Source organism: Mytilus californianus, unplaced genomic scaffold (genome assembly GCF_021869535.1).
Source record: "Mytilus californianus isolate M0D057914Y unplaced genomic scaffold, xbMytCali1.0.p SCAF_1, whole genome shotgun sequence".
NCBI classification, from domain to species: Eukaryota; Metazoa; Mollusca; class Bivalvia; order Mytilida; family Mytilidae; genus Mytilus; species Mytilus californianus.
In genome coordinates this window covers 66,426,798-66,451,364 of record NW_026262581.1, presented here as the reverse complement: position 1 = coordinate 66,451,364, position 24,567 = coordinate 66,426,798, and the positions used below count along the sequence as shown (strand labels likewise).

The window sequence follows — 24,567 nt, the reverse complement described above, 5'->3', positions numbered from 1 at the left end:
GATGAAGGTTATGAAAAGTCTAGAGATATTTCGTAGACAACTTGTATCTAAATAAGAAGTCAAGTGTACCAGATTTTATTATAACCGTAGTCTGGTACCAGACAAACTTGAATCCAGTTTATGTCAACATGCATTTCTATGCTATTATTCGATATTTTTGTATTTTTCTAGTTATTTGCGGCTTGTCATTAAGCGAAGAAGAATCTTGCGGAACAGGAACCGATGGGAAGTGTGAATCTAAACCAAAAGATGACCATGAAAAGACGAAATATACTAAAAGTAGTTATTTTAGCTCAAATTTTTATCAGTACACGTCAACAAGATGGAACTGTAAATCGAAACTTCCTCCGAAAATAATGTGACATAATCTTCAATTTGTTGAAGGCGGTCACTATATGGTAGAAGAAAAAGGGGTACCTCATCCTCCACCAAAATAAAAGTTAATTTATTCTTACGCTAAAAATGTTACATATACATAAGATGTGCAGTCCTCCACCAAAAGTAAAAGTTAATTTATCCCAACATAAAAGTGTAACGTATACACCATTGTATTAAGCATTGTCAAAGGTTTATGCAAGGAATTGTATATTTAAAAGGAATGGAAACGTGGCCGACTTCAAAGAAAATTTTATGGTGCATCTCTGTCTCTGGTGGTGCGTTAATTACATCCCGTCGCTCTAACTGGCTCATTACTTATCTGGCAGTTAAGTTACCGAACTTGGTCATTTAATCACGAAGTGAAACAAAGAATTTTATATTTAAATGTATAATTTCTTAAATGAAATAACAAAAAAAAAAAATACAACAATATAACAATACAACCTTACACAGAGTTACTTCTGAAAAACGTTTTATTCTTTTTGCTCGTCTTGATATTTCATGAAGGCAGAGACATATATAATACATATTGTATTATATATGTCTCTGATGAAGGTATGCAACAATTAGAAGAAATCTGACATTATACAAGTTTTTAAAAAGAAAGTTATGGTAATGCAAAAAGGAAAAAAACTTTTCAAATTTGGAATATGACTGGTGTAGAAAAGTATAAAGGAAGAAGTACGAGAACAGATATAGTATTTTATCTAGATAAGGCTCAAAGGTTTCCAGGTTAATCGACAATTACTTAAGTACAAAACATAATTTTAAAGCAGTGTAAGGGAGGTAATTCAAACACATATTGTCAAATTACCTCCCTTGCATTGCTTGTAAATTATTTATAAAGAAATGTATTGTCTTTAGGTGATTAGTTGTCAATTTATTTTTAGAAGTTACTATTTTAAAAATGTTTAATAAAGGTAATTTAATTATAGCCATGATTATGTATGTGAAGGAATTTTATTTTTAGATATTGCTATTTAATGTTGCTGATGGAGGCTTTTTAATTTTAGGCATGATTATGATGTCATTTTCTATTTTGAAAATTATTAAATTTTAGCCATGATTATGTATGTGAAGGAATTCTATTATTAGATATTACTATTTAATGTTGCTGATGAAAGTGTTTTAATTTTAGGCATGATTATTATGTCATTTTCAATTTTAATACTTTTATGATGTATTTAAATGGGTTTTTATGGTTGCAAAGTCCTAGCTGTCAATTTATTTTTAGAAGTTACTTTTAAATGCTGATGAAGGAATGTTATTTTTAGATATTACTATTAAAAGTTTTTAATTTTAGCCATAACTATGATGTCATTTTCTATTTTAATACTTTTATGATGTATTTAAATGGGCTTTTATGGTTGACCTTTGCGGTCGTATATTGGTATCACATTGTCGTCGTTCGAAGACATTTGGTTTCCGGACAATAACTTTAATATTAGTAAATAGAAATCTATGAAATTTAAACATAAGGTTTATAACCACGAAAAAAAGGTTGGCATTGATTTTGGGGGTTATGGTCCCAACAGTTTAGGAATTAGGGGCCAAAAAGGGGCCCAAATAAGCATTTTTCTTGTTTCATGACAATAACTTGTGGAACAGTGTATGGATCTCTCTGAAATTATACCACAAGTTTCCATTCCACAAAGGGATGGTTAGGATTGGCTTTGGGGAGTTATGGCTCAAACCGTTTTGGAGTTAGGGGTAAAAAAGTGAGAAAAAACAAGGGTGTCCTGGTTAATGGACAATTATGTACAAATTACAGTGTAAGGGAGATAATTCAAACACAACTTTGAATTAACGGAAAGAGTTCCATATGGCACCCCCACGGAATAAACTGTAATACATTCTGGTATTCATTTAGTATGGTGGGGGTGCCATATGGAACTCTTACCGTCAATTCATTTTTAGAAGTTAAAATTTTAATAATTTTAAAAATGCTGATTAAGGTAAATTAATTAGCGAGGAGGTTGAAAAAAAAATTGAGGAGGGGAGGGGGGGGGGGGGGGGGGGTAATAACAAAATTTGAAAAAGAAGTGGGGGTTCAAAATAATTTTTTTTTGAGGGGGGGGGGGGGGGGGAGGTCAATTCGCAACAGTATAGTGTATTGGACAAAAGCAAAAAATTGAATATAAATTCAAATCATATATAACAAATTCTAAGTTCTTTGACTACATTTATTCTGTATCAGAAACCTATAATGTGTCAAATATTGAATGACAATCCAAATTCAGACCTATATCAAGCGCGAATATTGTGTCCCTTTTTGCCCCAACTGTTCAGGGTTGGACCTCTGAGGTCGTATCCAGCTGCACTTGGCGAAGCAATTTATTCTAATTTCCAGACAGTAACTTGTGATTAAGTGCCCATACAAAAAAAAATGATAGGATGGCCAACTGCATTGCTCAACTGGCCGCCAGTTGAGCAAACATTTGAGGGCCAGTTGAGGGCTAGCTGGCCGTTAGTTGAGCAAATAGTTGAGGGTTACCTGGATTTTTGCCATGCAAATTAGTAAGCCCTCAACTATCAATTGCTCAACTTTATGCAAATTAGTTTAGCAAGGTTGAGCAAAATATCATAGTTGAGGGCTAGGTGTCCAACAGTTGAACAATTAGAGTTGAGGGCTACCTGGCCAACAGTTGAGGACCAGGTCATTAAAAGTTGAGGGCTAGGTAGCCAATAGTTGAGGGCCAGGTCATTAAAAGTTGAGGGCTAGGTGGCCAATAGTTGAGGGCCAGGTTATTAAAAGTTGAGGGCTACCTGTTCAATAGTTGAGGGCCAGGTCATTAAAGGTGAGGGTTAGGTGGCCAATAGTTGAGGGCCAGGTCATTAAAAGTTGAGGGCTAGGTGGCCAATAGTTGAGGGCCAGGTCATTAAAAGTTGAGCATTAGTTGGTCATTGCAAACTGATGACTACAAATTGTAGAAAAAATAAATTTAAATTGTATATTTTATAAAGCCAAAATACTGCTGAAAGATCTAAACTCACAACAGACTACATGACAGCTTTATCCTTGCTGTTTGTCGAGCCTTCGACTTTTGTCGAAAAAGCGAGACATAGCGATCCTACATTCCGTCGGCGTCGGTGGCGTCCACAAATATTCACTCTGTGGTTAAAGTTTTTGAAATTTTAATAACTTTCTTAAACTATCCTGGATTTCTACCAAACTTGGACAGAAGCTTGTTTATGATCATAAGATAATATTCAAAAGTAAATTTTGTAAAAAAAAAATTCCATTTTTTCTGTATTTTACTTATAAATGGACTTAGTTTTTCTGCCAAGAAACATTACATTCACTCTGTGGTTAAAGTTTTTGAAATTTTAATAACTTTCTTAAACTATCCTGGATTTCTACCAAACTTGGACAGAAGCTTGTTTATGATTAAAAAATAGTATCCAGAAGTAAATTTTGTAAAAAAAAAATTCCATTTTTTCCGTATTTTACTTATAAATGGACTTAGTTTTTCTGCCAGTTAACATTACATTCACTCTGTGGTTAAAGTTTTTAAAATTTTAGCAACTTTCTTAAACTATCCTGGATTTGTACCAAACTTGGACAGAAGCTTGTTTATGATTAAAAGCTAGTACATGTATCTAGAAGGAAATTTTGTTAAAATTTTGTTCAATTTTTTCCGTAATTTACTTATAAATGGACTTAGTTTTTCTTCCAGTTAACATTACATACAGTCTGCAGTTTAAGTTTTTAAAACATTTATTAGATTCATAAACTATCCTGGATTTGTACCAAAAATGGACAGAAGCTACTTACAATCAAAAGATGGTATAGAAAGGAATATTTTTATTAATTTTTTTCCTCATTTGTGTTGAGCCTGCGATTAACAGCAAAAGTAGGCGAGACACTGGGTTCCGCGGAACCCTTACGAATTTTTAAAAGTTATATAGTAAATAAAATCTAGTTAATCCTGCAGCCATATTACTTTTGATGCAAGAAGAAGTAAGATATATTGAAACAATGTTTAATGTTGAAAAATCCTTAATTGTCCTTTTCTATCTTTTGTAATATCTTCCTTCCACTGTACATTTTTTCATTAATTGCATGTGCGACATCTGTATGTGGACAACATCTTGAAATGGATAAGACCAAAGTCTGAAAGTAAAAAGAAATTAAACCTATAAATATATACAATTATGATAACTATAAATGGGATAAAACACTGTTTGTAAAATTAATAAGATGACATAATCATATATCATATTTTTTAAATGTTATTTAACAAACATTTACATCAAAAGTCTGTTCTGTATTGCCTATGTTTAACCAATTATACAAATCAATTAAACTAAACAAATGTGGATAAATACAAGATAAGAATGTGTCTGATACTTTGCTTCACTATTTGAGAAAATAAAAAGTTATGAAATGTCTTCCCCACTATTTTAATCCGTTGACTGTCAGAGTGCTTCGATAAAGCAAAGTATTGTAAACTTTGAGGTGCAAAGGGTCCAATATTAAACTTTGTTTGATTTCAACAAAAATTGAATATATGGGGTTCTTTGATATGCTCAATCTAACTGTGTATTTACATTTTGAATTTTGGGCCTCATTATCAAATTGATGCACATTGAGGTCCAAAGGGTCCAAAATTAACTTTGTTTGATTTAAAAAAAAAAGGAATTCTTGGGGTGATTTGATATGGTGAATCTAACCATGTATATAGATTTTGGATATTGGACCATAATCATTTGATAATAGGTAAATGTCCAATTTCAAATTTTTTAGTTTTTAGACCACATTCATCCTGTATCAGAAACCTATGCAATGTCAAATATTTAATCACAATCCATATTCAGAGCTGTATTGCACAGTTGATAGACATTGTAAGTAGATTTATAGTTAAAAATATATAAAGCATTAAATTCTAATTTTAGAGAAGAAATTATGTATAAATATTATATAGTTTGAAATTTACTGTTCATTATTAGATATTTTGAAAAATAACTAAAGGTAAGTTTTATAGAATTTTTAAAGATATTGTATAAATGATGAATGATATTTTGGAAATTATTTTTTTCATATTTTTGGTAAATTTTTTGAAGAACTTCATGGTAGGTTTATTTGTTATTCTGTTATCTGAATGCTATTTACATATTTTTTTTGATGAAGGGAATCCCTTTAAAAACTTAGCTAATATTGTCCATTAATAAATAAATAAATTAAGTTCTTGGTATACTTAAATATGCTGAATCTAACCGTGTATTTAGATTTTGGATATTGGAACATAATAGGTAAAAGTCCAATTTCAAATTTTTCAGTTCTTTGACCGCATTCATCCTGTGTCAGAAACCTATGCTGTGTAAAATATTTAATCACAATCCATATTCAAAGCTGTATTAAGCTTGAATGTAGTGTCCATACTTGCCCCAACTATTCAGGGTTCAAACCTTGCTGTCATATCAAGCTGCGCCCTGCAGAGCATTGTTTTTGTAATTAATACAGGAATTTAATTGTAGATGTTATTTCTTTTAATGTATAGCATGTTTTATAGATGAAAACAAAAAATGGCAGAAATATTTAAAGAAGATTAAGAAAGCTGTTGAAGAGTATAAAGATTGTAATCAAGATGATTGTTCCTGTCATGAAAGGTATTATACCATAGTTCTTATGATGTCTGTATTTTATACTGTAATACTTGGTATTGAAAAAGGAGATGTAAGGTATATGTCAATGAGACAATAACCCAACAACATCAAAAATCAAAAGATCAGAGTGATAAGGACGAGCAGCTGAAATATAAATATTTGGTCGCTATTTCACACTTCATATCATATGATAAGAGCGAAAAAATTTAAGATTAAATATGAAATAAGGTTGCTGATTATATTACTAGAATCTGAATCTTCTGAATCAAATGCATCAGATATTTGTCAAATCTATTTTCCATTTTAACTCTCCATGAAATAGTGTACTATTCATTGTAGCTATGGGTCTAATATTATTTTGCAAAAAAAATTTATGATAGGGTATGTATTTTTGTCCCCAGCATAACGCATTGCGGGGGACATGGAAATACCAGGTGTCTGTCCGGGTTAGTTAGCCATCTCATATGAACAATTCTTGCCAGAATTTTATGAAACTTATATCATAGGTTTATATTAGCAATGTCTTAGACGAGTTCTAAAATCAGTGTCGATCAATTATCTTTAAAAGTGTTATTTCCCTTGGAAACATTAATTATATTTAAAATTGGATCGTTAGCGCTCTAATGTGTACAATTCTTGCCAGAATTTTATGAAACTTATATCATAGGTTTATTTTAGCAATGTCTTGAACAAGTTCGATAATCAGTGCTGATCAATTATTTTTAAAAGAGTTATGTCCCTTGGAAACATTTATTATATTGAAAATTGCATCGTTAGCGCTCTGACATTTGTACAATTCTTGCCAGATTTTTATGAAACTTAAATCGTAGGTTTATATTAGCGATGTCTTGGACGAGTTCGATTTTTTTGCATTTGCTCTGAAGCCTTCATTTCTCTTCAGATATTAATAAAAAGTTTTAAAGAACAAAAAGAAAGTTTTTTTTTATTTATTGCCCTTGCACCTTGGATAGATAAAATATGTGCAACACGGGGGACATTGGAACTCTGTTCTTTTATTAGATGTTCAAAATATATAAAAAGAATGGGGTACTGGATGTCTCAGCTTTTTGTGCTAACATGTTTGTTTTGTTTATACAGTGTTATTGATTCAGACTTAGCCGTATGGAAAGAAGGTATATCTAAAGAACAATTTGACAAAGCAAAGGGGAAAGGAACACATTACCAAATAATAAATCATAAACTGTACAGAGAGGATGATTGTATGTTTCCTGCAAGGTATGTATACTTTGTTTAAATGCTATATAACTTCAATAGCATCAGCTTGTTTTAAAAAGTTTGTAAAAATATTGTATAGGGCTTAATATATTTTTGTGAAAAAATTATATATGGTGCTGAAATTATTTCCTTTCGAAGTAACAGCTGCTGTTGATGATGCTTAGTTCGTTGTTTTCTATTTTACCTTCTAAAAAAGTTATACTTAGTTTCCAGTCTTATAATTTATGATGCCAGAAAACATTTCATCTATTCTCACCAGTCTTTAAGTCAGTAAGTGTCAGTAAGTGTTTTGCTTTAAATAAGAGTTAGAAATCTTATCAAACTTCAAATAATTATAGAAAAGATTGAGCAATATAAATGGAAATTTATATGTCATATAATTTATGAATCTAGAATACTGTAGATAAGAATACTTTTAAGTTCTTGCAGTTTTTCACATTTTGGATTTTTAAACATTAAAGTTCCACCTTTACCCGGTAACCATTTTCTGCTGAAACAGTGAAATATTGAATAATTTAATTTTCCATCTTGATTTGATTTGATTTGATTTTTGGTGTTTTAACGCCACTTTTAAGCACCGCTTTTGGGCTATTTGTGGGCGGCCAGTTTTTATTGGTGGAGGAACCCGGAGTGCCCGGAGAAAACCACCGACCTGCGATAGGAAAACTGACAATCCTAGTCAATTAAGATTGGAGTCGAGTGCACCCGCACGAGCGGGGTTCGAACTCACAACCTCAGTGTTGACTGGCTAGTGATTACAGTAGTAACTACTTAGACCACTCGGCCACCGAGGTCCCTTTTCCATCTTGATGTTTTTAACATAAGTATTAGTATGGTAATACTTAAGCATACTTTTATTATTTAATATGATTAGTATATCAATCTGTAAATCACTCTAAACATAAAATTCCTCAAGACTTTTGGATTTTGATATTGAGCAATTCTCAAATTTTTAGACAATACAAATCATTTTTTAACAGTATTCTGATTTTTCATTTGCAGATGTAGTGGTGTGGAACATTTTATATTAGAAATAATTAAGAAGCTACCAGACATGGAGATGTATATCAATGTCAGAGATTGGCCTCAGTCAGTAAAGTTCCAAAGTCCAATCCCAGTTTTCTCATTTAGTAAAGTGGTAAGAATATTGGCCAATAAACTCAGTTATCGACAATTCTCTACGTCAACATCGACGTTAAAAACCATTTTGGCCATAGTCAAACATTGATACATAACAATATGTTACATTGTCTGAGCAAAATACTAATATTAATATCAATCTCCAACTGTATTTTATGAATGAGTAACATCGGTTGACCTCAGGTCAATCAGTGTAAATGATGTCATTTAACAATCGGTTCTTACTGTGACGTAATATCATAAGCATTGTGACTAAGGAAAGGTACAGGAAAATGCACAAATTTGACATTGTCTCTACCACTTCAAAAACCATTAATATGCACCTAGATAGAATTAAATAAAACAAATACTGAAATATTATAAATTCCTTGTATACAACTGAAATAAAGCAGCTAGGTTTACCTGAGAAATCTTATATAACAATTCAGAACTGCTTTTCTGTTTTATAACTCAACTGACACAAAGGTCCAATAGTCATTCCTTAAGTTAGTGTCAATCTTCTTTGTCCTTTAATTTTGTTAAAAATCTTTTCTTCTAAAACAAGGGAATATATTGAAAAGGATTTTCATTTTAATCATCCAAATGGTGTCCCTTTTAAATTGTTTTTTGTCAGTCCTTCCAAATAAAGATCCCCATATTGAGGTGCATATGTATAATTATGCCTTTCCAAACTTATGACTCTGAGCAATACACAAATTTAAATTATAATCCTGAGCAATACAGAACTTTAAATTATAGATTATAGGTATTGTTTTGAATAGGAAAATAAAAGGGTTATCTTCTAAAAACTACTTTGACAAATATATATGAGATGGGTTTCACCAGCAATTAAACAATTGTCATATTTTTTTTTTTTAGATTATCAAAAACCTACTTAATCAACCTCTTGCTTTGGATTTATTGGTTGCTCAATGCTAATTATATATGTCAATGACTTGTTCTTGACACTAGACACCAGCATTTATTTAATACCACATCACTATGTGTCCATGTGATAAAGAGATGGCAAGTAACATGAAAGGTTATTATTCACTCTGAAGACTTGGAACAAGTATTTTAATGTTGTAAACAAGATATGATAATGAATATTGACAATATTTAATTTATGGAAAGACATTATTCAGCTGACACTTTCACCTCAGTTTATATCTTTATATATGCAGGACTTATCATATGATGATTGGAAACTATATTGTATTTTTCTATCAAAAGATTTTATTCATAAAGTTTTAGAATTTGAAATTTTTCAGGACTCTGAAAACTGGGATATCATGTATCCAGCATGGACATTTTGGGAAGGTGGCCCAGCAGTCTGGCCCATCTATCCCACAGGTCTAGGTAGATGGGATGAGCAGAGAGTTATCATACCAAAGTAACTAATTTAGACATATTACTCCTCAATAGATACACTAGTTATACAATAAACCATACATGTGTTAAGGTAGATTTGGTGTCTTTTTCTGAGCATCCCTTTTGGACATGTTTCAGAAATACTCTTTTGGTTTAAATTTTTTTACCAAATATCATTCAATATAAAACAGAAACATCTAAAACTTGAAATTTTAAGATTTAACTATCAAAAAATCAAGTGTCTTTAAGTGTATTTAAAATTTTCAGAAAAAATCCTTTTAAAATCAAGTGCAGATAATTATACTGAATTTGATTGGACAATTTGTATTTTTTTTTAATTTTTTCAAGAAAAGAAGGCTGTGACCCCTATTTTTATTTGATATTTCGGAAATATTATAAAAAAGCAATTCTCTCATTGAATTTTAACCAATTCTATTGTTTAATGTTTCTTCAATAAGGAAAAATTAAGTTCCCCCTATTTAATCAATATAAAATAACTGTGGTTTCGTTAATTTCAATGTATTTTAACAAAAAAACAAGGTTTGTGACCCTTAGTTTTTAAATTTAAATTTGAGAGTACAATTGACCCAGAAATATTTTACAGAAGTTAAAGAAAAATCTATCGTCAAAGATTTAGACACCCCAACAACCTTAACCTGGGTTTATTTAGCAAGTGATCAATCCTGTATAAAATGTAAGGAAGCTTTTCAATTTTTTTTAAGCTTTTGAATCAAAAGGAATAAATTCAGGGTCTTACCTGAGCACTGCCTAAGCAGTTAAGTTTTTAAAGAGATGAAGTAAAATTATAAATAGAATGGACCACTTGCAAGGAAATTGATTAATTTAAGAAAAAACATATTATTTTAAATATCGATTCTCCTACAGTCAGTGCAAACAAATACTGGTTTAAACAGTCAATCCAATTTAACACTTTTATAGTTACATTTAATAATTATACTTGACAGTTATTGCATTAACAATGGGAATATGAATAAGTTCACGATCACAATTAATAGAAATGAAGAAGACCACTATTTTACACCACAAAGAAGTGGAAAAAATCATTCTAACATGCAAATCATGACATTGCATGGATGTTTTGAATCCTTATTATCATTATCACCATGTTTTGGGAAGAAAATCTTCATCAGTATACCACTATCAAATTGCTTGCTGGATATATGTTTATGACATAGGTTTTCGTGAGCTTGCTCACTAAGGTTCTATCCTTTATTCATAATTTTTTTTATCAATTGTTTATACACAGAGCAGCAGAAAAATGGCCATGGGATAAAAAGTATAATAAAGGATACTTTAGAGGATCAAGAACAAATGCAGAGAGAGATCCTTTGATACTGCTGTCTCGTAAGGAACCAGATCTAGTCAATGCTAAATATACAAAGAACCAGTCATGGAGGAGCAAAGCTGTAGGTGATTTTAAAACAGATGTGTTCATTACATTTTTTTTTCACCATCAGAACTCAGGGATGATGATTATTAATGTTTGCTGTGTTTTTCATGGATAATTTGATTATTCTTGCCAGATTTTATGAAATTTTTATTTTAAAAAAGGTTTATATCAACAGTGTCTTGGACTAGTTTGAAAAAAAAACGATCAACTATTTTTAAAGGATTTATGCTCCTTGGAAATAAAAATTATATGTTAAATTGCATATCTTGTATGATTTCTATAAAATTTATATCAGCAATGTCTTGGATGAGTTTGAAAATCAGTGCTGATCAACTATTTTTTTAAGGAATTATACCCTTGAAATAAAAATTTTATGAAAAAGTTCAAAAGAACCCCCAAAAAATATATAATTATTTCCCCCACTCCAAGAGTGGAGGCCTTGTTTGCCCTGCATCGTTCTGTTCATCCAACAAATATTTCCATCATATTTTTCTTTATGTTACTATTGAACAGAATGACTTTATCATATTTGGTCAGCAGCTTGACAGTGATGAGTTGTTTTGCGTCAGCACTTTTCCAATCAGTTGAACTATTTCCTTTTTGCAGATACTTTGAATTTTACAGTATGTTGAAAGAAATTCAAAAAAGTTTGTCACACATTTCTCCAATACTTCTGAACAAAATGGTTTCATATTTGGTCAACAGCTTGGCAGTGATCAGTTGTGAGTTACAAATGCATTACAGAACTGACAGACACCTGCTTCTGGTTTTCCAATACTTTGAATTACGAGTAGGGTATACTTAGCGAGGCATACAATTTTGTTTGAATTTTTGCTCTTAGACAGATAAAATATTTGCATGGGCAGGATGCATTGGAACACTTTTCATTTGATTAAAAATAGTTATTTTACATAAGTTTGGAACTGTTTTACTTTCAAAGTCGTATTCTAGTGATATCTATTAAGTATGGATTTTCTGTACACTCTCACCATATTTATTTTCTTTTACACACATGCTATTCGAACTTCCGGTTTAAACATACACAAGTTTCTCAATAGTTTTTTTTTGTTGTGATTTTGACTTATTTTAACACTAGTGAAGTATTCTAGAATTACTGGAGTTTCAATAGACGTTTGCTAACAGTTACAAAAAGTTTTTTTACCTGAATTCTCGTGATGAAAAGGGGGGTGCAGACAATATACCAGTGCGAACTATACAAGGCCGATTATGGTAACTGTTTAAGCAGTCTATGAATGACCATTTAAGCTAAAAATCTACACTTGGTTTCTGTTCCACATCTTTTAATGAATTTGTAGTCAAGTAGTTATTTCCAGGGAAGCATTAAGTTCAGTGTAGATAAAATATTACCTGGATACTTAAATTTGTCTCTCATTAATTCTCTATAAGTTTGCTTAGGAAGATAAAATCCTTTCAGAAAGGAAATATGTAAAATAAGTGTCTGTCATTTTGTTTTCAAATGATTTCCATATAATAAGCAGTACTTATATTTAACTTCAGGATACATTAGGAGAAGATCCAGCAGAAGAAATTCCATTAGAAGATCATTGTGATCATAAGTAAGTAGAGGGAACAATTTAAAAAATTTAAAAAGATTTACCTATGGTTATCTTCAGCAGAAACCCATGTGAAGCACACTAGTGAACTGTATACAACTCTTCTATTGCTAGTGTTTCTTTTCTGCATCATCCCAGCTGACTCATTTTATTTTATTGCAATGTGTTAATTGATTGAAGGATTGATTGATTCATTATTCATTGCTTAAAAAAATTAACATTATTTATGATATGTAAGTCCTGTTATTGGGTTGAATGGGATGAAGGGTGGGAAATTTGGACTGCCAATTTGGTAAATTAAAAAGGGTAAGAAATTAAGTCCTGCAACAGGCCACCTAAGGACCCCTCAAAGATTTGTTGCAAGGGTTCTTAATGTGCAAAGAACATTGCACTCCTTCTACACAAGGTTGATTGATGGATAAAACATTGATACAGATACAGATACTTTATTTGCTAATCAAAGCACCCACAAGGAGCAGATAAATTACAACGAATCATACACAAATAAATATGATATATCAAATAAAGAAATTACAATGATTTGTTCTAATTCTTTCTTGATAATAATAATAATAATAATAATAATAACAATAATAATAAAAATTAATTTTTTCTTGATAATAATAATAATAATAATAATAATAATAATAATAATAATAATAATAATAGTTCTATTGGTAACCCCCCCCCCCAATAAAAGAATTGAAATAATGGAAATACAAAGTAAATAACATTTTATTGATCTGAGAATCTCCAGCTGTAGATTTATACATAAAACATAGTCATTCCTAAAATTTATACAAAGTAAATTGAAGATTGAATTGGTCTTTTTAGAAACCCAAGTTTTCCCACAATAATTTGAAATTGTGTATTAAATCCTTAGAATAAAAACAAACCATAAGCTTTTATCTTTGATGTGCCTCAAAGTAAATTTGAAACCTAGTTGATATAAATAAGATAAAATGAATTACATGTTTCAGGTATTTGTTCAACTTTCGTGGAGTTGCAGCTAGTTTCCGACTTAAACATTTATTTCTGTGCAATAGTGTGGTATTTCATGTAGGAGAGGAATGGTTAGAGTTTTTCTATCCTGCCATGAAACCTTGGGTTCACTACATTCCAGTAAAGAAAGATTTGAATGACGTAAGGTAGGTATCTCCAATTTAGTACAAAAATGTAAAAAAATACAATTTTTTGTGAATATAAAAAAGAAGATGTGGTATGATTGCCAATGAGACAACTCTCCACAAGAGACCAAATGACACAGAAATTAACAACTATAGGTCACCGTTCGGCCTTCAACAATGAGCAAAGCCCATACCGCACAGTCAGCTATAAAAGGCCCCGAAATGACAATGTAAAACAATTCAAACGAGAAAACTAATGACGTAATTTAATGGTAATACTTTTGTTTCTGATGAATATTTTGTGATCCACAATTGCAGGTCATATTTTATTGTTTTTTCCTGCGTCGTCGAAGTAGAAGCAGGTTAAGTAACTGCTCAACTCTGGCAGTCTGTCTGTCCGTCCGTCTGTCTGTCCGAAAGAATTTTTTTTTTTGGTTTCTATGATAGGGAATGATTCAATATTTAGTCTGTAGCTTGATGATGTTGAGTTGTAGCCAGTAAGAAATTTTTACATCTGCGATATAGCCACTTCCTGTTTGACGATAGTTTGAAATTTTACAACTCTCACTGTACAAGGAAAATTTTCTTCAAAATTTTCTTGGCATCAGTATTAAATGGGAATGATCAGTTATGCTCCTGTATAATATAACCTCAAACAATTGCATGGTCGGAACCCAATATTGGTCTTGTTACAAACATTTACTCAGTGTAATGTACGGTTCTGGAAATTTGGCCCTGAATTGGTCTTTATGTCTGTGCTCATTTGTTAAGAATTACTAATGAATAATGCCAAAATAGTAAATTTCGGGCTTGACTGCTGCAAATATTATACCCATGCTAAATTTCCATTTTTTTTTTTAGAGAATTATTAGTTTTTGCCAAAGAAAATGATGATGCTGTTAAAGGTATAGCTGAAAGGTAAAATACATATAATTTACATGCAGTTATAAGTAATTTATGAAGGATTTGTGTTTCATTGCTTCAGCGTTTTTAAACCAAGAGTTGGTACATTGTACCAGTATGTGTTTCAATTGTCCCATTGAATAAATACAATAGCTATTGTACTCTTTGTAGTTTATTAACTGGGACCTTTAAGTTTCTTCTAAGAGAAATCCATCACTCATTGATTAATTTACATAAAGCAAAAATTATCTAAGTAGATGAAAATACATGTAATCAACTCACAAAACTGCATGTGATGTTGTATTTATTCAATACCAATCATATATTTTCAATTTGTTCAATATATACACTGATTTAATCATAAAAAATAGATTTCTGACAACATTTTTAGCATTGTTCCTATTGAAACTTTCATTTTTTTGTGTATGTATTGTTATAGAATACATTTAAGAAAGCCTTAATTTAAACATTGTCATTTTCCAGTTTTTAAATTGTCAAACACACAAAAAAAAAAAAATTTCAATAGGAACAATGTTGAAAATTTTGTCAGAAATCAAATCTTAATGTTTGAAACAGTGTTTACATTGAAAAGATTGAAAATATGTTATTGGTATTGAATAAATACAATATCACATGCAGTTTTGTGAGTTGATTACATGTATTTTCATCTACTAAGAAGATAATTTTTGCTTCAGGTAAAGCTACAAAGTTGTGTTTTGTTTTTAAATACATATATCTTAAATGTTCATGTTATTAAGAACTTCGACTTGGAGCATTGTAACCTGTGTATTGTTTGATAGCATAGACAGGTGTCATTTCTCTGTAAAAGAAATAACATTGTTTTTTTATAAAATTTTTTAGCCCAATGCAAATTTTCAATTAGAATAAAAGACCTAAGCAAATAACATGAATAATGAAAAATTAATGAGCAAGTAGTTTTATTGTCTGTGGGGTCTTAATTGACACATACATATGTTTTTACAGGTGTTAATCACTACTTCATTTTTTTATGACCTAGTCTTTTCGTCCTTCTGTCTTTCCATCCTTCCGTCTTTCTGTCTTTCCGTCTTTCTGTTCATCCCATTTTCTTTTTCTCACACTAACTTAAGTTTGCCTTATGCATATTTAATGAAACTCATACACAATGCTAAGAACAGAATCACACAGACAGAGTTCAAAGGAGAAGGTCCGGTAAGGGCTAGTTTTGGCCTAATATTTGAAGTACATCTAATGAAAGATTTTTGACATTTTTTAAACTATTAAGTGTCTACTCCAGTCGATTCAATTAGTTTATGTAAAAGATTTGGACTGATTTGGTCAATGAAGCCACTTAAATTCAAGCTTAAATGTGAAAAATCTATCAAATATGCCATAAAACGTCTTTTTAGATGATTTTTATCTAAAATGTAAGTGGCCGCAGTCTCAACATTTATATATGTTATGTTTTATCATCAAATACAACATATATTTAGATACTAAGACTGAACACAAATGCAGCCACTTCCATTTTAGACAAAAACTGTCTTAAAATTAGCACAAATGATAAAATTGTAAAGATTTCAGTAATATTGCATGAATTTATGATGCTATTACCTGATGCATGTGCATTATATTGTCAAAAACAGCCCATATTTATGGGACAGAAGTATGCTATTTTCCAATAAAAAGCTAAAAGTTTACATTTTAACAAATTTGTAAAAATGCTATATTTTGGGGCCAAAAAGGGGTCTTACCGGGCCTACTCCTTTGGGCAGTGAGTCAATTTCTGTTCTAAAGTTGTGTCCTTTTTAACTTGGAAAATTGCAAAGCTTGATTAGTGGCATTTGTGTCCTCAGACACATTCTTCTCTCATTTGGACAAACAACAGATGAGCTTGGGTATTAAAAATTAATTGTCTAAATTTCAAAAATTAATTAAGTTATAAGTTGTTTATTTTCATTATGTCTATGAAAAATTTCAATACCTGATATGCTTAGGAAGCACATATTAAAATATTTATGGAAACAAAATTTATACAAATTGTAAAAAAAAAGAATTTGGTTCTAAATTCCATTATTATTTCAATTACAAACACGTTTTGCAGGATCTCAACATTGACGACTTCAAGTCTAAACCTCCTGATTGCACCTGTGCTAGTTTCCAATTCACATATAATCCGGCTGGCCACGTTATTACTGGAGACCTCAACATTGTCGATAACACTTCCCTGCGAAATTTGTTATCCAAAGGTCCGAAATATCGTGAGCCTAAATCCATCAATTGGAAATACAACTTCAAAATACTGATGGATTCAGTCGAGGATTATGCCAGGCAATGGGCTAAATGCGAGAAAGAAGATGTAGATACTCTTTCCGAATGGATTAAGGCTGTGAGGTCGTTGATACAAATCTGAATTAAGAAACTAAATGGGCATATCAATACCCACGCTACATCAATTTTTAAAGACCCAAATGTTGCAAAACACTTGTCCTACCTCCATGACAAATATGTTGTTGTCCCCGCAGATAAAGCCCCAAACAACATCGTTTTTGTGTGTAAATATCATTACATAAACTGCTTGATAAATGAATTAGGTATTGACAATTCACTTGGAAACTCAACATATACCCTCACGACACTTACCAAAGAGGAAATCCTAGATAATCATAGGTCTGTTCTATGTTCCTTTGGAATTTCAACCAAAGACGAAGAACTGGATCTTCCATCACTGTATTGGATACCTAAACTACATAAGTGTCCTTACAAACAACGGTACATTGCTGGGTATTCCAAGTGCTCCACGAAACCTCTTTCTAAATTATTAACATCTATTTTATCAGCAATCAAAGCCGGGCTCCAAAGTTATTGTGAAACTGCCTATTCTAGAGGTGGCGTGAATCAGATGTGGATACTAAAAAATTCCAAAGATCTTTTAGAGTACATACAATCTAAGACTCTCTCATCTTGCAATAGTATTAAAACATTTGACTTTTCTACACTTTACACAAGTATTCCCCATTCCAAACTAAAAGACAAATTGAAAGAGTTGGTATTACTTTGTTTCATTAAAAAGAATGGCGAACGTAGATACAAGTATCTTGTCTTGGGGAGGGATAAATCCTACTTTGTAAAGAATCACTCTGATTCAAACAAAAAATTCTCTGAAACTGACATTATCAAGATGCTTGATTTCTTGATTGACAACATATTTGTTACGTTTGGAGGACGTGTTTTTCAACAGACTGTCGGAATTCCAATGGGAACCAATTGTGCCCCTCTTCTTGCCGACTTGTTTCTTTATTATTATGAGGCTGACTTCATACAAGAGCTTCTTAGGAAGAGAGATAAGAAGTTAGCAATATCCTTTAACTCTACGTTCCGCTATATAGATGATGTTCTCTCACTAAATAATACAAAATTTGGTGACTATGTTGAACGAATCTATCCCATCGAACTAGAGATAAAGGATACTACAGATACAGTTAAGTCTGCCTCATATCTTGACTTACATCTAGAAATTGACAATGAGGGTCGGTTGAAAACAAAACTTTACGACAAAAGAGATGATTTCAGCTTCCCAATTGTGAACTTTCCATTTCTATGTAGCAACATTCCAGCAGCGCCTGCATACGGAGTATATATCTCCCAATTGATACGATATTCCCGGGCTTGTGTTTCCTATCATGATTTCCTTGATAGAGGATTACTGCTCACAAGGAAGCTATTAAACCAAGAGTTCCAAATGGTGAAGTTGAAGTCATCCCTTCGTAAATTTTACGGACGCCATCACGAGTTGGTTGACCGTTATGGAATAACCGTTTCACAGATGATATCGGATATGTTCCTTATGTCGTAACTACAATACCCTTCCCTTTTCACGAATGTGACTTACCGAATTAGACTATTTACCGGATTTGTAATAACATAAGCAACTCGACGGGTGCCACATGTGGAGCAGGATCTGCTTACCCTTCCGGAGCACCTGAGATCACCCCCAGTTTTTGGTGGGGTTCGTGTTGCTTAGTCTTTAGTTTTCTATGTTGTGTCATCTGTACTATTATTTGTCTGTTTGTCTTTTTATTTTTGGCCATGACGTTGTCAGTTTGTTTTCGATCTATGAGTTTGACTGTCCCTCTGGTATCTTTCGTCCCTCTTTTAAGTGGGCTCATTTGTGTCGATCAACTAAGTCAAAGTTGGATTCCAATCCCCCAAATTAATGTTCTTTGCTATTGAATGTCCATGTAGTTATAACAAATTTTGTGTAACTAAAATTGGAGTTTATATCACAAAATGTTTTAAAAATAAAAATAAGGAGATGTGGTATGATTGCCAATGAGACAACTATCCACCAAAGTTTAAATGAAGTGGATGTAAGCTATTATAGGCAACTGTGTAGCCTTCAACAATTAGAATAACCCATACTATATAGTCAGATATAAAAGGCCCTGACATGAAAAATATGAACAATTCAATTGAGAAAACTAACAAAACAACTTATGAAAAACATATATGACAGATATGAACCAACTACAACCACTGACTACAGGCTCCTGACTTGTGACAGGCACATAAAGAATGTGTTGGGGTTAAACATGTTTGAAGGCCCCAACCCTCCCCTTACCTGGGATAGTGGTGTAACAGTACAACATAAGAACAAACTATAAAAATCAGTTGAAAAAAGGCTAAACTCATCAGATCCATATAAGCATATTCATATATCACAAGGGTTCAATCTCACAATGAAACATTTGGAGTGTAATTTCATTTAGTGAACTGTTATCAAAATAAATCACACATTTTCCCTCTACATGCCCAAGCGTGGTTATACTAAACTTGTTATATAGAAGATAGAATCAATCATAGTAAATACTAGTTTGATAAATTTTTTATTCATGCTTGTATATCAAAAATTTTCTATATACAAAATTTGTAATCAGCAAGTAATCTAATATGAAGGTAATCATGATTACACCTGTTTTTTTACATTGTAATTGATTAAATTATGATTACATGTAATCAGAAATTGCTAGATTACAGATTACATGTGATTACATTGCAAAATATAATTGATTACAGCTGATTATGATTACCAATTACGATGACCTCATCCCTGTGCATTTATTTATTATTATTATATTATATTGATCATTGAATCTAAATTTTTTTTTAATTCCAGAGGAAGACAGTTTATAATGGACCATTTAAGGATGGAAGATGTTTCATGCTACTGGGAAAAATTGCTTAAAAATTATGCAAAACTTTTAAAATTTAAACCTAAAAGAATTCAAAAATACAAACAATTCAAATGAATAGCAATCAAACCAACGACTTTTCAATGTTCATTTCAATTCATATTAAACATTGTAGTTCAATTTACATAACTACGTAATCTATTGAAGTGTAGACTACATGTGTACCTAGCTTCAATTGACCAATTTAATTACGTGCCATATTTTTATTGTCTAATGGAATTACTTATAAAGTGTATGTTTTATGCCACATTCTTGAATGTTTAATTGTTGTATTGGTTTACTGGTTTTTGTCTTTTATCTGTCAGGGTTATTTAATTTTATATTTAAGTTTTGGGACCAAACCATGTATCACAACCTTACTAAAATCATTTAATGTGAATGTCACAAATACATATACTTAGACCTCTATAACTTTTTTTTTGCTTTGTATTGAAACCCCTTTCTAAGAAAATGGCATTTCTAAAGTATTTTGGTCTTATCTTATACACTACTAAAAAAAAAGTTTAGCAACACAATTTTTGACTGAAAATAAACTATTTGAAACTTTTTGAAAGTAAAACAATATATCAATTTATCTTTCAATTATTTTTTTTCTTAATCTTCAATCCTTTGTGTATTCAAAGTACTACAGTTATGTTTGTCAAATTTAAACAGCTACACTGTGCGCAAACTTTGAAATTCACAATTTTACAATTTTTTGCACATGGTCTCGTTAAAAAATGCCTACAACACACAAAAATGATAAAGTGACGAATCTGATAGCATAATTAATTACATTTGAATAGAAACTAACATGTCCATTGAAAAAATGAAGAAAAATAATTTGGAGGGGCACTTTTTTACTACCCAAAGATTTTAGTTTTCTTCTTTAATCAATTCAACATCCTTTAAAACAGGAATGCTGTTAACTTCAGATAATTTTGAGCATTTTCTAAGAAGATATGAGCCCTCAAATTTCGACCCCCATTAATCTCAATTAAAGTGTTGCAAAACTTACTTTGAGTAGTATAAACATGTATATTACTGTAATTGTATGATTTTTTTTCTATTATTTTCTACTTTTTTTTAGATGTAATTTATTATTTTTTTCCAAATATAAAGATAAAATTAGACATGATTTAACTGTAGACTATACACATGTACTCATGGTGGATAGAAATATTTATTAGGTCATTTAACATTTGTTAACTAACATCAGTTATTAGAAATGACACTTGTTCCTGAAGGTCATTTAAGAAAAGAATTGTGCAACATTCTAAATTAGTAAGAATGGGTCTAAAATCTAGTCTTCCAACAGTACAAACCTCACATTTAAGAGTTATTGTGAGGCTTGCATGGCATGCATTGAGCTAAGTGGTGGCCCTTGAATAAATGCCCTAGTGTTGTTTTGTTTGACCTAAGATTGTTATTGTCCCCCACTAATGCGTTGCGGGGGGTCATAGAAATACCGGGCGTCCGTCTGTTTGATCTTGTTAGCGCTCTCATATGTACAATTTGTGGCAGACTTTTATAAAACTTATATCATAGGTTTATATCAGCAATGTCTTAGACGAGTTCCAAAATTAGTGGCAATCAATTATTTTTTAAAGAGTTATGCCCCTTTGAAACCTTGATTATATGGAAAATTGCATCGTTAGTGCTCTCATTTGTACAATTCTTGCCAGATTTTTATAAAACTTATAACATAGGTTTATATAAGCAAGGTCTTGGACGAGTTTGAAAATCAGTGCTGATCAATTATTTTTAAAAGAGTTATGCCCCTTGGAAACAATAATATGGAAAATTACATTGTTAGAACTCTCATGTGTACAATTCTTGCCAGATTTTTATGAAACTTATATCATAGGTTTATATCAGCAAAGTCTTGGACGAGTTAGAAAAATCAGTGCCAATCAATTATTTTTAAAAGAGTTATGCCCCTTGGAAACATTCATTATATGATAAATTGAATCGTTAGCGCTCTCAGTTGTACAATTCTTGCCAGATTTTTATGAAACTTATATTGTAGGTTTATATCAGCAATATCTCGGACAAATTCGAAAATCAGTGCCAATCAATTATTTTAAAAAGAGTTATGCCCCTTGGAAACATTATTTGTATGGACAGTTGCTTTGTTAGCGCTCTCATGTGTACAATTCTTGCCAGATTTTTATGAAATTTATATTATAGATTCATATCATCAATGTCTTGGAGGAGTTCGAAAATCTTTGCTGATTAATTATTTTTAAAAGAGTTATGCCCCTTGGAGATATTAATTATATAGAAAATTGCATCATTAGCGCTCTCATGTGTACAATTCTTGCCAGAATTTTATGAAATTTATATCATAGGTTTATATCAGCAATGTCAACAAGAAAATAATGTCAAGAACTAGGAGTTAAAAATATATACATATTATACAAGGCTTTAGGAAAACAACAACATAACCACATTTAAATTGCAAAAACATACATGTGTATGTTATTCATGTTTTTTTTTGTGTTGACATTTATATACATGTATTTTTAATAGTCTTGTGTACTTTTTTCAAAATTCTTGATGTTTTTAAATTTCTATCATTAAATGAAAAACAGCTGTAATACCTATCCCCTTTTCCACAGGAGGGAGGTAAACTGAATTACCCATCTGGCAGAAAAATATTTATTGACATTTATTTACATATATTTTAATAGTCTTGTGTACTTTTCTCTGTAATACCTATCCCTTTTTCCACAGGAGGGAGGTAAACTGAATTACCCATCTGGCAGAAAAATATTTATTGACATTTATATACATTAATATACATGTATTTTTAATAGTCTTGTGTACTTTTCTCAAAATTCTTGATGTTTTTAAATTTCTATCAGTAAATGAAAAACAGCTGTAATACCTATCCCCTTTTCCACAGGAGGGAGGTAAACTGAATTACCCATCTGGCAGAAAAATATTTCTATCACATTTTACTTGGCAACTTCAAGTCAAAGCTTGCTATATGGCACCAAGCTTCATCTGTTTATGCCAAACCCTGGGACAGGTTTCAGCTCATTCAATGTTTTACTTCACCCTTGCTGGAAACATCTAAAGCAGGGGTTGGATTATTGAGAATAGATCTTAATACCTCTTGTTGATCTTGCATGAACACTTATTTTTGTCAAATAATTTGTTATACTCAACTGATGTTTTGTTATCTATTCTATATGACAAATGAAATTCGTTCAGGATTTTTTTTTTAAAAGATTTAAAAAAAAAAGGGATTTCTGAGAACATTTGATGTTAAACCCACAATTTAAATATTTTTGTATAGACACTTAGTTTTTGGTAAAGTTTATTAACAAAGTACCCTGTGTGTATGAACATTTATTACATTGATTGCAGTGAATTACGGTGATTTCCCAGTGAAACAAAAACCGATAATTTCACATGTGAAATAAACTCGATAATTTCACTCCTCTTACGTCATACAACAAAAGGTGTTCTCAAGACATTGTTGACGAAGTTGCATCAAAACAAATTGTGAATGCGTAGAAAAAGATATAGTTCCTTGCATTTTCTACTTTATTTCCATTAAAAAGCCCATTGTCAATGTAATAAAAAGAATAACTAATCAAAGAATTCAAATATCAAAAAATATTCAACTCGTGACTATATAAACAACACTGATAATTAACTCATGCGCTATGCACATTCATGAATTAATGAGTTGTTCAGTCACTCATTGAATATTTTTCTATATTTGAATTCTTCGTTTAGTTATTCTATAATTAAAAAGGGTTGTTTGTTTGATGCTTTATTTAGATTTATATATAGTAGATTTATATATAAACTATAATTTAGACATTTTATATTGAATTCTGTAGGATTTTTAATAAAAAAAAAAGTCTCCTTAAAATGAATTATGTCACTTTTAGAAAAATATTAGATTTTAAAAGAGGTGTTTTGTTATGAAAATCTGACTGTACAATGGAGATCTTATAGAAACTGCCAAAATTTGAACAGCATTAATAGTTTTCATTTTCTGTATTACCTAATACATTGTGCATTTTTTATCTTGTGCATTACCACATTTGAATTCTTATAGCTTTTATAAATCAAAACTGATTTACTTTCAGTATATGGAAATATAATAAAATTAGATATGATCATTCCATTTAAAGACTGTGATTTGAATACAATTATTGAAATCCATATGACATAGTATTTGATGTTAGAGAATTCTAATATTATACTTTTGTATCTTAAATCTGCTCCACTGCCTTAACATTCATAGTACATTTATGTTTTATAGTGAATTTGTTGGGAATAAATTATTATATTTTTTAGTGTTGTTTTTTAATAGAAAATAAGGGGTCATCCATAATTGCCAGCCATTTTCCAAAGTGTGCAAAAAAGAATCCCCCCCTAAAAAAAGTGTACATTAATAGTTTTCAGAATTTGGACCAGAACGTCTAATCATGTTTAAAAGTTTGTTTTTTTACCAGTATTAAGTTATATTGGATTCTTTTCTATGCCATTTTTCATACTGTTATATGAATATTTTGTCATTGCCAGTGAGACTGATTTATTTAATCATGTAACAAGGGTGCACAAGTTGAAATATCTGGCCTGCTTTTATAATATATATTGTATATTTC

At 31.0% G+C, this 24,567-nt stretch overlaps 1 protein-coding gene across 1 annotated transcript; it reads left to right on the top strand.

The window, feature by feature from the left end:
• The first annotated feature begins 106 nt into the window (after nucleotides 1–106).
• On the top strand, nucleotides 107–24,255 carry LOC127722829 (protein O-glucosyltransferase 1-like). Its single transcript, XM_052229348.1, has 10 exons — nucleotides 107–279; nucleotides 5,892–5,988; nucleotides 7,084–7,221; nucleotides 8,224–8,359; nucleotides 9,612–9,733; nucleotides 10,979–11,138; nucleotides 12,641–12,699; nucleotides 13,677–13,844; nucleotides 14,685–14,741; nucleotides 19,882–24,255. Exons 1-10 carry the CDS (start codon nucleotides 129–131, stop codon nucleotides 20,012–20,014), a joined length of 1,221 nt encoding a protein of 406 aa, XP_052085308.1. The 5' UTR covers nucleotides 107–128; the 3' UTR covers nucleotides 20,015–24,255.
• Nucleotides 24,256–24,567: the final 312 nt, after the last annotated feature.

Coding starts and splice junctions, on each gene's coding strand:
- LOC127722829 (XM_052229348.1), top strand. CDS start 129: ATGCATTTCTATGCTATTATTCGATATTTTTGTATTTTTCTAGTTATT. Junction 280..5,891: donor AAAGACGAAATATACTAAAA/GTAGTTATTTTA, acceptor CATGTTTTATAG/ATGAAAACAAAAAATGGCAG. Junction 12,700..13,676: donor GAAGATCATTGTGATCATAA/GTAAGTAGAGGG, acceptor TACATGTTTCAG/GTATTTGTTCAACTTTCGTG.